Genomic DNA, 12702 nt, shown 5'->3' on the forward strand with positions numbered 1-12702 from the left:
GGGGGGCGCCGTGCTGTTTGTTTTCAAACGGAGACGCAGGAGTGTGGCCCCGCCCTGCAGCCGTTCCCCGCTTCAGGGTGGCGGGCAGCGCGCCCCCCGGCCCCCGGCCCCCCCGGGCAGCGCGCCCCCCGGCCCCGCCGCCGGTCATTGCCGCGCAGCGCCGCTCTGAGGGAAAGGAGTTCGCGGGGGGCTCCGCCGGGTCCCGGCTACGCACCTTTTAGCTGCTGGTGTTGTTTAAACCCCACAGGAACGTCCAGAATCAGCTTATATCGCTTAACTTAGGCTTGCTAAACTAATTCAAGGATCTGTATCTTCTTTCTGCTCTGGTCTTTCCGTAATTCAAATAGTGTTAACTATACAAATTAGGTTTTAATTTAGGTGCTCTCCACCTTTAAAGGAGCTGGGGTGGGGAGCAAGGATGGGAGGGAGAAAACAGCAGTAAAAAATAAAAATCCATTTCAATCAGCCATTTAATTACCTTCACTTATCTACAAAAAGTGGTTCCCATCACCACTCCCTGATAGCAATCCATTCCTAAGAGCTATGAAAACCTGTATCACAAGAATCAAGATGAACACTGCTGACCTGTGGTTGTCAACAGAAAAAAAAACAACCCCCCAAAAATGGGCAAGTTTTAGTTCAGTCACACAAGGTAGAACAAGCTTTTCCTAGATAAATCCAGTATCGTGTCCATCCTTACCCTTGATGAAGCTTATGTTTTTGATATTGCTGTTATGTTTGTATAAACTTAAAAATTAATCTCTAATCAATGTGATAATCTCCAGGTACCAAAAATGAGAAGAAGCCTTAATCTGAAAATAGCCAAGGAGTGGAGTTCTTTGAATATGACTTCAGAACATAAACATTTTTCAGACTAGAAAGGCTTTCTAACCATAGCCCTCTCCAGAATACACAAGATACCTTTAAAAAATGCTTTTAAAAATCTGTGCAGAAAAATTCAGATTATGCTGAGACTATGGAACTTCCATCATTATATTCCATTCTTCCTCTGATTTGAATATTTGCAGCGGTGGTCTGGAATTACAAAATACAGGCCCCAACCAACGCATTTTATTCTCTGGAATACCATCTTCTACACGATGCACAATATTACATTTTAAAAGCAAGCTACTTGTGTGGGTTTTGCATTCTTTTTGATGTCCAAGGGAGTCACGAAAGCTTTTAGACTTCTAGAAAAGAGACTGGAAGGTGCCGTTTTCATCTCTGTGAAAAAGTATAGGAAAGTGCTCAAAACCCAAGTGGACAGAGATCTGCCACACAGCGTGTGAAGATTCTGCTGACAATACTCAGCCAGTACCGAGGTGGGTCAGGGAGCAAGACTGTTGGCATGTCTCCTCGGACCATCTGAAACCCCATTTTCAGGCTGTGGTTCCACAAAAATCTAAGCCAAATGAACCTCTGTTGTCAGAGATGTAAATAGAAAAGGAATTTAAAAGAGGTACAAAACCAAATTACTTCCAGAAATTCTAAACAATTGGGGGGGGGGGGGGGGGGGGGGCGGGGAAGAACAGTTTCCTCTCACAGATTACATTCAAAATATACCCTGCATAACATACATAAAGTTTGAATTTCTGGTATTTTTTCTGTTCTATTTGCTAGCCACCAAACATAAACTGGAAACTAACATTTGAACCTAGTTTTTATCTTTTAAGATGACCACTGGAAAAACATCCTGACATCCTGAAGGGGCAGTGTAGGTTCCAGCTTCCACAGTATTTTTGATACACACCATAATATCAAAGTCATATAAAACCAAAATATTTCCGTTACCAGACTCCTTCATGAAGCAAACCTGATATTTATCATAACTAATTTCAGCAAAGACAGACTCGCTCAATTCATTTCTTTCTACCCAACGTCACACTTCTACAGTTCCCCATTCCCACCCCAGCCCCAGATAGCTGGGGGATCTCCAACGGAAATTAGACAGGTTGTCAAGTGATGCCTCATTTTTCATTTCTATAATAAATATGCATCACTGAGTTACGGAATCTGGTGACCTTAATTCCAAGTTAAAGGTCTACGCATGCGTGGGGGAAAGAGACACAAAGGGAGACAGGCCTTTCACAAGGTCATCCAGTATTTTGTGCTTCAGGCGATAAAATTCTGCTATTCAGATATTTCACAAAGCCAAACACCTTTTGATATTACTACTATTTTATGTAATTATCTAGTTTGCCTCAAATACTATTATTTTATGTGGTATGATGACTTTAGGGTACTTTAGATGTGATACAGCTAGATGTAAGCAGCTTTTTAATTTTTTTTCCTTTGAGTTAAATTACTCTGAAGTCTATTTTATGAGCTTTGATGGGGTTTTAATTCAGTTCAGCATATTAAGTCATGACCTTATTATTATACCTTCAGCTTGTCATGATAGCTTCATGCTACTAGAAAATCTTTAGTATTTAGATGTAAAACATTCAGACAAAATTAGAATTCTCACCACTGGGTATCACTGCCAATAAACAGTAAAGTTAGATCCTTCCTGGGGGTCTTTACAAGTGCAGTTTTCCTGAACAATGCTTCTAAAACAAACAGTTTATACCAGTAAAACTCTTTGAAAGCCTAATTGATTACAGTCTCCCATAGCCCACATCTGATCAAACTGAGCTGGACAGCAAAAAAGCAATTTTCCGGCTATCGTTATATGGCATTGTCATGTTGACAAGGGCTTTGGTGATTTAAAAAAAAAAAAAAAAAATCTGCAGTATGCCAATAATTGCATATTCTGGCATGATATACAGTGGTTTATTAGTGCACTTACCGCACAGAATCCTGTCACACCCTTTGTGATATATGTCTCTGCAAACACAGCAACACTTCCAGGACAACACAAATGATAATAGAAGTTTTAAGCATGCCTTTAAATCTTTAAATCTCTTTTCAAGAGCAGCAGTGCTCTCTTAAATAGCATATATACAATTATCTGCAAGCGTAGATCTATAGGTGGAAACAAACAAAAAAAAAAAGACATTTTCTCAAAGGTTACATTTTCTGTTAGGTCAGTTTTTATCTCTATTTAATTTACTAGTAGTATAAGCTGACAATTACAGCTACATAAGTTGAAGTAAAACTGTCAACTTTCAAAAATGTGTTGAAAAGTATTTTATTTTAAATCAGTGCTTGAATCTCCTTGCCAGTTTTTTAGAGATTTTTAACTTACTCAACCAATTAAAAGGTAATTAGGAAAACCACTATTTCACTAAGAGCCACCCTTATGGATCTGTGATCTTTCTCAGGACTTAATGACCAGGCTTATTAGTGCAAGAAGGTGGCCCAGAAAGGCTCCTGATCACTAAAGCATACTGGGGCTGAAGTCTTGGGCCAAGAGCAGAACAACAACAAAATAAAGAGAATTAATTACAAAAATCAGCATCTTAATTCCTCATATGAAGACTCTTATACAAGGCCATTTGTTCTAATTTCTGAACAGGTTGATCTGGAAGCACTTGAATGAATGAAGCTCATTTCTCACAGATTTGTACTACTGCAGTTTTTTAACTGGAAGTCTAAGAAAGCACAAGTTCCAGTTTTTGTTTGGGGGGGGGGGTGGGGGGGTGGTTGTTGTTGTTGTTGTTTTACTGGATTAATGCTTTTGTAATGTATATAGGTGTTAAGTAAATAAGGCAGTAAATTCAGGCAGAAACTTCAGTATTAGTGAAAGGCCATCACCACTACCCAGCCCCCATTTTTAGGACACAGAGTTACCTTTGAATACAGTAGCGCACTCTGACTGCAGCTGTCATTTGCCCAGCAGATGTACACGACAGAAGCAGGGAAATGGAAAAGAGGCACAAACAAAACAGTGATAAGCCTTGCTTCTAGAATTGCCAAAACTAAAAAAGTTCAGATGGAATTATAGCTGGTAAGTATTGATTACATGGCTAATTACAACAAAAAAAGTGTTAATGTAGCCATGATTAGCATGAATTCAGTTGCACTGTCATTACAGATGAGTTCCGATTTTGATTTAATTTACAAATTTTTTGTTGGGCACTGAAAAAATATATCTACTTCAGGCTACTCACACAGCGTAAAGCAAAGTCTAGAGATCAGCAAGTTATTGTGTGATTAATTTGAACATTTATTGTTTTGCAATAGACTTCTCTTAAAACAATGGTTTATTACAATGACACATTATTGCACCTAAGATTTTCTTAATGCTTGTATTCATACACAGAAGCTAATTTTGATGGATTATTTCATGTGTGAGGAATCTCCATGAGTTTATGAACAAATGGGATATGTTTTCCAAAATGGCTTCTATTCACATTTAATAAACACTTTGAAATAATAGATTTTTCTTTCAAATGTTGAAAGAACCAGCATGACAAACTACTAAGAGAAGGAAAACTGCAAAAGATCAAACTTCCATATATGATGTGAAGCCCTAATATTTTTAAACAAAAATTTCTGTGTTTCCAAAATCAAAGTTCATCTTGAAAAGTAGCTTTCCAATAGGCTGTTTTCACATAAAGCCTTCAAAGCCACGAAAGATGACTGGAAAGCAAACTACACAATGTCATGGTGAAATATATAATTTTTAAAATGTAAATTAATACTTTGTAGTTCATACCTGGGACCGGGCATGTCTTTGTGTCTATTACAACAGACTTGCAAATTACAAAGTTACAGAACTGCTCATGTAATATCTAAGTGTACTGCTTAACAAAAATGTATTATTGACAACTCTGGATACTAAAACAGTGAAAACCCTCTAATCTGGGAACAAAACTCCAGGAAATTTTGCCATTAACTTCAAGAGATTGCTTGTAATCCTAAAGGCAACCATGAAATGGATTTTGCATTGCCCTTTCAGTCCTTTTGCATATCTGCTATTTGGGTAAGAGTTGGTGATTTGTACACCTTTTTATTATGACCGGGGTGAGATTCCACTGTATTCAGCAAATTACATCAACATCTACTTAAGCATGCTGTACTCCATGAGGGAAGGAAAGCTATTCCACACACAGCCTCCTTGGAAACAGCTTGTACTTGATCCATAGGCAACCACATGGTTACCATAAAAATCTCAACTAGAAAATGCTAGTATATAATTCTGAGGCAAAATAACATGAAAGAAAAAAATAATCATAGAATCATAGGATGGTTTGGGTTGGAAGGGACCTTAACAATCATCTCATTCCACCCCCGTGCCCCGGGCAGGGCTCCCTCCCCCCAGCCCAGGCTGCTCCCAGCCCCATCCAGCCTGGCCTTGAGCACTGCCAGGGATGGGGCACCCACAGCTGCTCTGGGCAGCCTGGGCCAGCGCCTCGCCGCCCTCACGGGGAACAATTTCTGCCTCACAGCTCATCTGCATCTCCCCTCTCTCAGCTTAAGGCCATTCCCCCTTGGCCCATCACTACAGGCGCTACTAAAAGGTCTTCACAGAGACTAAAACAATACTGGTGCCCCCAAGGAGGCAGAACCTAGTCTTCTCTCACGGAGACCATGAGCAGGACAGACACACACCCCTGGCTGCTCACTCGCTGCCTGTTGTGCTGAAACTCGAACTGTTCTGCTGCACCGTGCCTGCTGGTATCGCTGCCACCACGAGCACAAACTGAGCTTCATAATCTGATACAACTGCAAGTGTGCTAAATAATTCTTTCTCAGGCTCTTCCAGACTGGTACAGTTTTGCTTTCTTTGTGTCTACCCAACTGCCATGAAGTCATGACAGATCTTTTGTTCAATGTTTAAAAATACTTGGGAGTGTGACATTCAGGAAAATGCTGGAACAGTTTTTAATGCAATGGGAACAGGTGAAAAAAAAATATGATTACTTGTGAAAAGAACTTCCCTGGCAAAGTCTCAATTTGATTAATAATTTATTAATTCTCCTACTCTGTGCGAAGTAGCACAGAAAACGTATAAAAGTCATTATAAGAAAGCTCTTATGGAACTATCTAAATTACAACATAATCCTTTAATACCTAAGATGGAGAACATCCACAGTGAAGTTCAATTGCCTGAAAAATTCTCAGATGCATTGAACAATTTCTGTATTAAGGAAAGCATAGCTTAGACTTGACATATATGCCCTATACAGAACAAACATGTCTCTGATATTGCTTAGTTTATATTGTTTAAATAACCTATAAAAATAAATATATTTCATGAACAGTTCACAATGAAAGTGTGTTTTTTCTAAAAGCTGAGTTTCTAAAAACATAATCTTCAGCATCACAAGGTGTAAAATGCATAAAAACTTGATAAAGCAGCACAAGGTCTTTATAGTATGTCCTTGTAAAAAAACCTGTGCACATTCTCATCAGGTGAGCCAAGAAAAATTAAACTCTGGAGAAGTGCACAATGATAACATTTAGTTCTGACATGTAATTAAATAGAACTGTATATATAAGCAAGATCACAAAAGATACAGGCTTCATACCTTCTGTATAGTTTTATTATTTTTGTATTCTAGTGAAGTCTTACGATCCACCTGCTGTTACAGATTCGTCATTAAAGTGGGACATAGTAGAGAACAGAGGGCATTTGTTGTGAGAAAAACTTCCACACATTGGATCTTACGCTGTCACCTCACTGAAATCTCTTTTATGAAATATCAGAGGCAAATATGAGAACTTTGTCATCAATACAGTATCTAAACAGCCATATTTTAGCTGCTCTAAGGAGGTGAGGACCAAGCTATCCCAAGTCCTTTCTACAGCTTTGGATTTCTTGTTAAACAAACCACCATACCTGGCTGTATGTTAACAAAGATGCTTTTCACTGTAGATCTTTAATACAGAAACAGACCTACAGAAGTGCACTAAGGTGAACACAGGAAGAAAGTCACTCCGTCTCATAGTTTAGCTTGAATAATCTAAAAGTGGCGACTACTGCTAAACAGACCTTATGACACTAGAAATCATGCAGATCTGTAGTAATCAATAATTATGATTGTCCATAATAATTTAAATTAACCAATGATTAATTAATACATGATTAATACTTCAGATGCTTCTATTTTCTGAAACGACACAAAGGCATCTGTCTGGTCTCACACACAGTTAACTTTCAGTGGGCTCACAAGCTGTGCATCTTGATACCTGCTAAGAAGTATACAATCCAATCACACAAAATACTCCAACAGCTTATTAGTAGCTTTTGCATGTAATGAAAAATATTACTCTTAACTTGGTACTATTTAGTGTCACAGTAAGAAACAGTAATATTTCCCTGAACGCTAATTTCCTAAAGGCTCAACATTTCAGTGTCGTGTATCCCTGTATTTAAAACTCTGCAGGCAAATTATTGATCAGTAAATCCATCTTTCCGATGAAGCAGAGACATCTCTTCAGGATGCATGCGCTTACTATTTAGAAAGCAATACTGAAGTTACTACTGGCAAACATGTTGTTCCAGTTATTCCTGGATGGTTCAGTTTGTGTTGAAAGCAGCACGATTACCAAACGCAAGGACTTAAATGTTGGAACAGCACACAAGAACAATGCATAATCTAAAAGTTCTTCCAAACATGCTTGGGAAAAAATAATCAGAAAATTGTCATTAATTTGAGAGTACTTCCCAAATGTTAGGTGTCTGGTGTACCCGATGAAACAGGCCTAAAGAGGCAAAACAGAAATATTGCTTCATTGAACGATAACTTGGCAAATGACATTCAATCTTTTCAAATCTCAGTGATAGTAGCTTGACATCAGGTTTGTAACCTTTTAGCGCAGTTACTCCCAGTTCACATAAATCTACCCTAGCACTTGTTACAACAGCAGGCCATCTTGATTATTTTTGGCACGAAGTCTGATATCAAGCCTGTTGAAATTAACGAAGAAACTGCTGTTAAGTAGAGTGGGTTTCAGTTAACGATGGGTGACGTATAGTTGAAAGTTAAGCTACTATTTTTATCGTGGTATGATACCACAGTAGTGTACCACAATATTATTAAAACTTACAGATAAAAGAACTGAAAGATTTTGTGTGCTGTGAGTGAGCTCCCCCCATCACTAACCTCCCCATTAAGGTGAAATCCCATCTCCCCCACAGACCGAAACCTGCTCCTACACAGAACCACAGAGTGGCCAGAGTTGGAAGGGACCTTTAAGGTCATCCTAGTTCCAACCCCCTGCCATGGGCACAGCTCCCATCCCATGGAGCAGCCTGCAATGCAAAATGACGCTGGTGCCCCCCGCTCCTCCCCACCTCTCTCGAAGGGAGCAAAACTCGCAGCTTCCCGCAGCTCTGCCGCCTCGCTGGGAGGACGGGCTAGAAGGGCTCAACCAAAGAGCCACCGCGCTTGGTGCTGCACCAAGTTCCCAGAGGAACGACAGTCACGCAGATACTGCAGGGGCAGGCCTTGAATCGTCACATTTGCACTCAAAAGGGAAGGCCGCGATGGGGCTAGTCATGTCAAAGCTCCATACGGTCAGGTCTTACTTATTAACACAGTTTGGGAAGACCTGGCCTTCCAACTGCTATCGTGAGTTTATATGCACTTTATATGCACAATGCTTCAGTTCTGACATCAGTCTGAATATTCCTTCCAAATAGCTGCAGATAAGTACCGAAAAATTATTTATCTAGATAATGGATTTCAACTCTTTTAGAATACTTAATTTAAATGAACACACAGTACAGGAATGAAATTAAAAGATTTAAAGAAAGTAATACAGTTTGAGAATAAAAACGAAGCTTTGTTCTTGCATCAGAATGTATTAGATCTTGCAATTTGCATATACAAATAATTCAGCAACATTCACTGGCATTAAAAACACAGCAAGATCAAATTATAAATGTAATAAAATAAAATAATAATAGCTGAAACTGTATAATACATACATATATTATAAAGATTTGACAAATTAAATACAATGTGGTTATACAGAAAAGTTTCCATAACTTTACATTAAAAATGGTACTAGGGAAAGGAAAACATTTCAAAATACACGGGTGATCAGGCTCATTTTAAAAGTTTAAAAAACTGATACGTAAAAATACCCTAAAAAACACTGGTAATTACAGTATGCATTCTTCGTTAAGGCCCAATTCAGCAAAGCACTTAAGGGATTGCTTCAGGAACAAAGAACCTATGGTACTTAAATGTTTTGTGGAATAGAGATGTCATAAAGCGAACGCTCAAATGCTTAGGTGAACTGGAACCTGTCTTAACACATGAAAACAGACAGTCAAGTCACATAGTGACCAAAACCACAAACAGATCAGAATGTACAACTTCTAATCAACTATTTGGCATTTTAAAGTAATTCCATGCAACAGAGGAAAATTTAAAAGAAAGGTCATATATATTATATCGAAATACAGCTCCCCAGTTACTAGGCTGCTGTGATAAGCAGTCTATTGACTAAAGACAAGAACTGCAAAGCAAGCTTTTCAAATTAAACAAAGTCATTGAGTAGCTACATTTGTGACTTCTGAAATATATTCTAGGTATTTGTTTCCTCCTAGATATCTTAATAGAGTTAGCAACTCAAATCTGAGTACCCACTGAGTATTTGATGTTTCAGCTTAACTCCATCCTACTACTTGCTGTAAGGACAGAGCTGCCTGTGCCCCGCTGCAGTAAACCCCTGCAGGGGTGGGGAGGCACAGGTCCCCACTAACAGCGCGCCACATTGCTGCTGCGTCATGAAGTTTGCTTGATGAAGCAACTCTTAATCCAAACTTTTATTAAAGGACCCAAACAGACAAATTATTTTTCAAATTTAAACTAAATGTTCGGAAAGAACCTGACATTGGAATCTAATGCGACCAGAAAATACACTTCTTTGGAAAACGGTGGAAATTCCTTTGCATTACTTTCTATCATCATTTAACCTCTCTGAGTCTCCCTGTGCTACCAATGATCATACTGAAAACCCCACTGTATTGGTTTCCATACTGAATTTATTTGATGGCTTTTTAAAATTACGTAAAATTTCGGCATGCAGTAGTAATGTAAACTTACTTAGCATTCCGTTTTGTTACTCAACACTTTCTTGGCTTGAGTGCATCTTCTCATAGCAACTCACAACAAAGGTTTAGTCTTTAAACAATCTTTTTTAAGTGCATAATTTACTGTACAAATAAATACAGAAGTGCATTGACGGGAAGACAAGAAGCAGTAAATGGCAGTGTTCAGAACAGCGTGCCTAGAAATTTCTGAACCACACCTTTTCCATCCAGTACAAAATGAGAGGTGTGAACACCTTCCCATTTCCTTGCATTGTTACAAAGTGTAATGCTATTTGTTATCAGAAATGAAAAATGGTCATGCGATAAAATAGTGCAAGAACAATAGTGAAATGATCGATGTAAGCTGCTTATTTTAAATAAGGCTTTTATGTTTGCATTGCAAAAAAACCAACCAACTGGACAAGACAGAACTATTGCATATTAGTTATGTAAAGTACATATTCGCATATTTTGTGCTCATTAATTCATATATGCATTTTAAAGAGTGAAAAACATATACTTTTTAATTATTCAACATTCGGATGCCCTGTGATTTTTGGAATTTCTAACCTACAACCCACAAGCATACCGTGGGCAGGGCTACGATAAGACTTTTAAACTTTATTTCACCAATTATATTATCAGTAGTACTTTCATTAAAAATATATCTATATACATGATCATATACCCCTTCTGGATAAAGGAAGTATTCCTTTTTTGATAATATATATGTGAGGGTAAGAATGTAGAGGAGCTTTTTGCTACAACACTTGAAGTTGCTAGCATTACACTGTTAGTAAAATGTTTTTTCACGATTTTAGCAACCACTGTTAATTATTCTATTAAGTCAAATCAAAGAATAAGAGTTCATCTCTTGATTTTCCTTAAAGAAGTGGGAAATTATGCAGTTTTATGTAGAGAAGCTTTAAATCCATTTCTGACAATGGCTATAAAGCCTCTTCAAGTAGACAAGTTCAGGTGCTGCAAAATATATTCTTCTGATATGCAAAATATTCTCAAAATAGTGGTAAACTCACATTATTGTCTTTCTAAATTGATCTAAGCTGGTGTAATATTTAGGAAAACAAAATAAATGGACTTTGAAAGTTCTATTAAATAAAAAATTTAAATCTCTATTTTTACTGATGATAATCTTATTGACAGTAAGACTCAAAATAGAACTGCCATCAACCTGGAGGTTCTTAAAAACAGACTTTAAGAGCAGTTCTATTTTTTCAGTTGGACTGTACAGTATTACAGATGAAAGGCCATATTCTGATACCTTTATCATTAATAGCACTTCACTAGAACAGTCTGTTTGCCTCCAATGAGACCCTTTGTGAAACAAATTACTAGCATAAGCAGGTTATCAGAATGCGTCCCCAAATAAACATCCATTTTAATCACAAAGAAAGGTTTATGGTCAAAACATGTTTAAACATATGTACCACAATTCACTTTTTTAGTATGAAATGTAAATCACCTGTGTAAAGGTTCAAGAACTGGGAGATAACGTTATCGATAAGTATTTATAAGTGGAAAAATTCAAAGAAATAACCCCTCAAGAATTAATTTAATGTTATTTAGAATAAAGATTTCTATACCATTTTATAGTGATATACTGTATATGAACATTATACTTTGCTTTAGAAGGTATTTATATTTAACAAATAACTTTATACAGCAAATACAACTTTTAGAGCAAACACAAGGTCATATTTACAGTACAGTCAATCAAAATGACATGGAATAAATTAACAGAATATACAACTATTTATACAGACAAATTAAAAAATAAGGCAGGAATTTTCATTTGAAATTAGCATAATCAGAAAATATGTCAATGAAATCTTGTACCACTCTGTAGCAGAATTCATACTGTTCCTGAAAAACAATAATAAAAAAAGTGCTTTGGTTGCATCATACAATTAACACTGGAAAAAAAAATCATTCTTATGCAAATCCTAGTGATAAACGTAACACGTTCTACCTTGGACCGTTACTTGGACCAGTAGCTGAGGACCGTTCTGTTCTGATTTCTACTTACGTATTTATTTTTTTTTTAAAAAAAGCAATGGTACCTCGCTCTTTTGTCCGATACAGGCAGACTGCTGCTTTTCAGTTAAAATGATTTCTTCAATCTTTCTAGGTGATAGTTCTTAAACTGAACCAATTATTAGACCTGTCTTCTCATTTAAATGAAGCAGCTCACTGTGCCTGGCTGCTGCCCGGCTCACACTAAAGCAGGTCACTCCTCCTGTGCATTCCCCAGGAAGCCTGGCTCTTCAGCTTTGGGCTTCATCTTCTGAGCTTTACAGCAGAAACCAAGCGACAATGTAACTTCTGACAAATTAACATGAAATGCATAGATCATTAAAAAAGCCCTACGTTTATTTTTCTGAAACAGAGTTCCCCTTGCAAAGGCTGTCTATTTAGCCACTGCCTATATGTTAGCCTGCCGGGCCAGTCCTCTGCATCCTAAAGACAGGATGCATCCTGATCTTCCTGGCATACTGATATGCCTTCAACATGATTTGCTGGATTACAAAACCTGGAACAGAACAGAACTGGCATCTGAATTCACTCATGCTGGAAAGCAGAGCTTAGCAGAAACCTTTCTGCAGGCTCAGCTGGGAATGTCTGGGGCAATTACACCCTCAACTAACATTATTAAATCACGGAGCCAGAACCCCAAAAGAAATATTTCATCCCTGTCTCAGCATGACTACAGATAATCCAATTCTACTTCCTTAGCCCCTTTCTTCCTA

General features: G+C 37.8%; 1 protein-coding gene across 4 annotated transcripts in view; it reads right to left on the minus strand.

Moving 5' to 3' along the window:
- Positions 1-8623: 8623 nt before the first annotated feature.
- Positions 8624-12702, minus strand: part of PTPRE (protein tyrosine phosphatase receptor type E) — a 108969-nt gene continuing 104890 nt past the window's right edge. For all 4 annotated transcript variants that reach the window (XM_037399851.1, XM_037399853.1, XM_037399854.1 and 1 more), the window contains one exon: positions 8624-11818. In XM_037399851.1, the coding sequence (XP_037255748.1) occupies positions 11744-11818 (75 nt within the window). In that variant the 3' untranslated portion in view covers positions 8624-11743. The remainder of the gene's footprint in view (positions 11819-12702) is intronic.

Source organism: Falco rusticolus, chromosome 9, assembly GCF_015220075.1.
Source record: "Falco rusticolus isolate bFalRus1 chromosome 9, bFalRus1.pri, whole genome shotgun sequence".
NCBI lineage: Eukaryota > Metazoa > Chordata > Aves > Falconiformes > Falconidae > Falco > Falco rusticolus.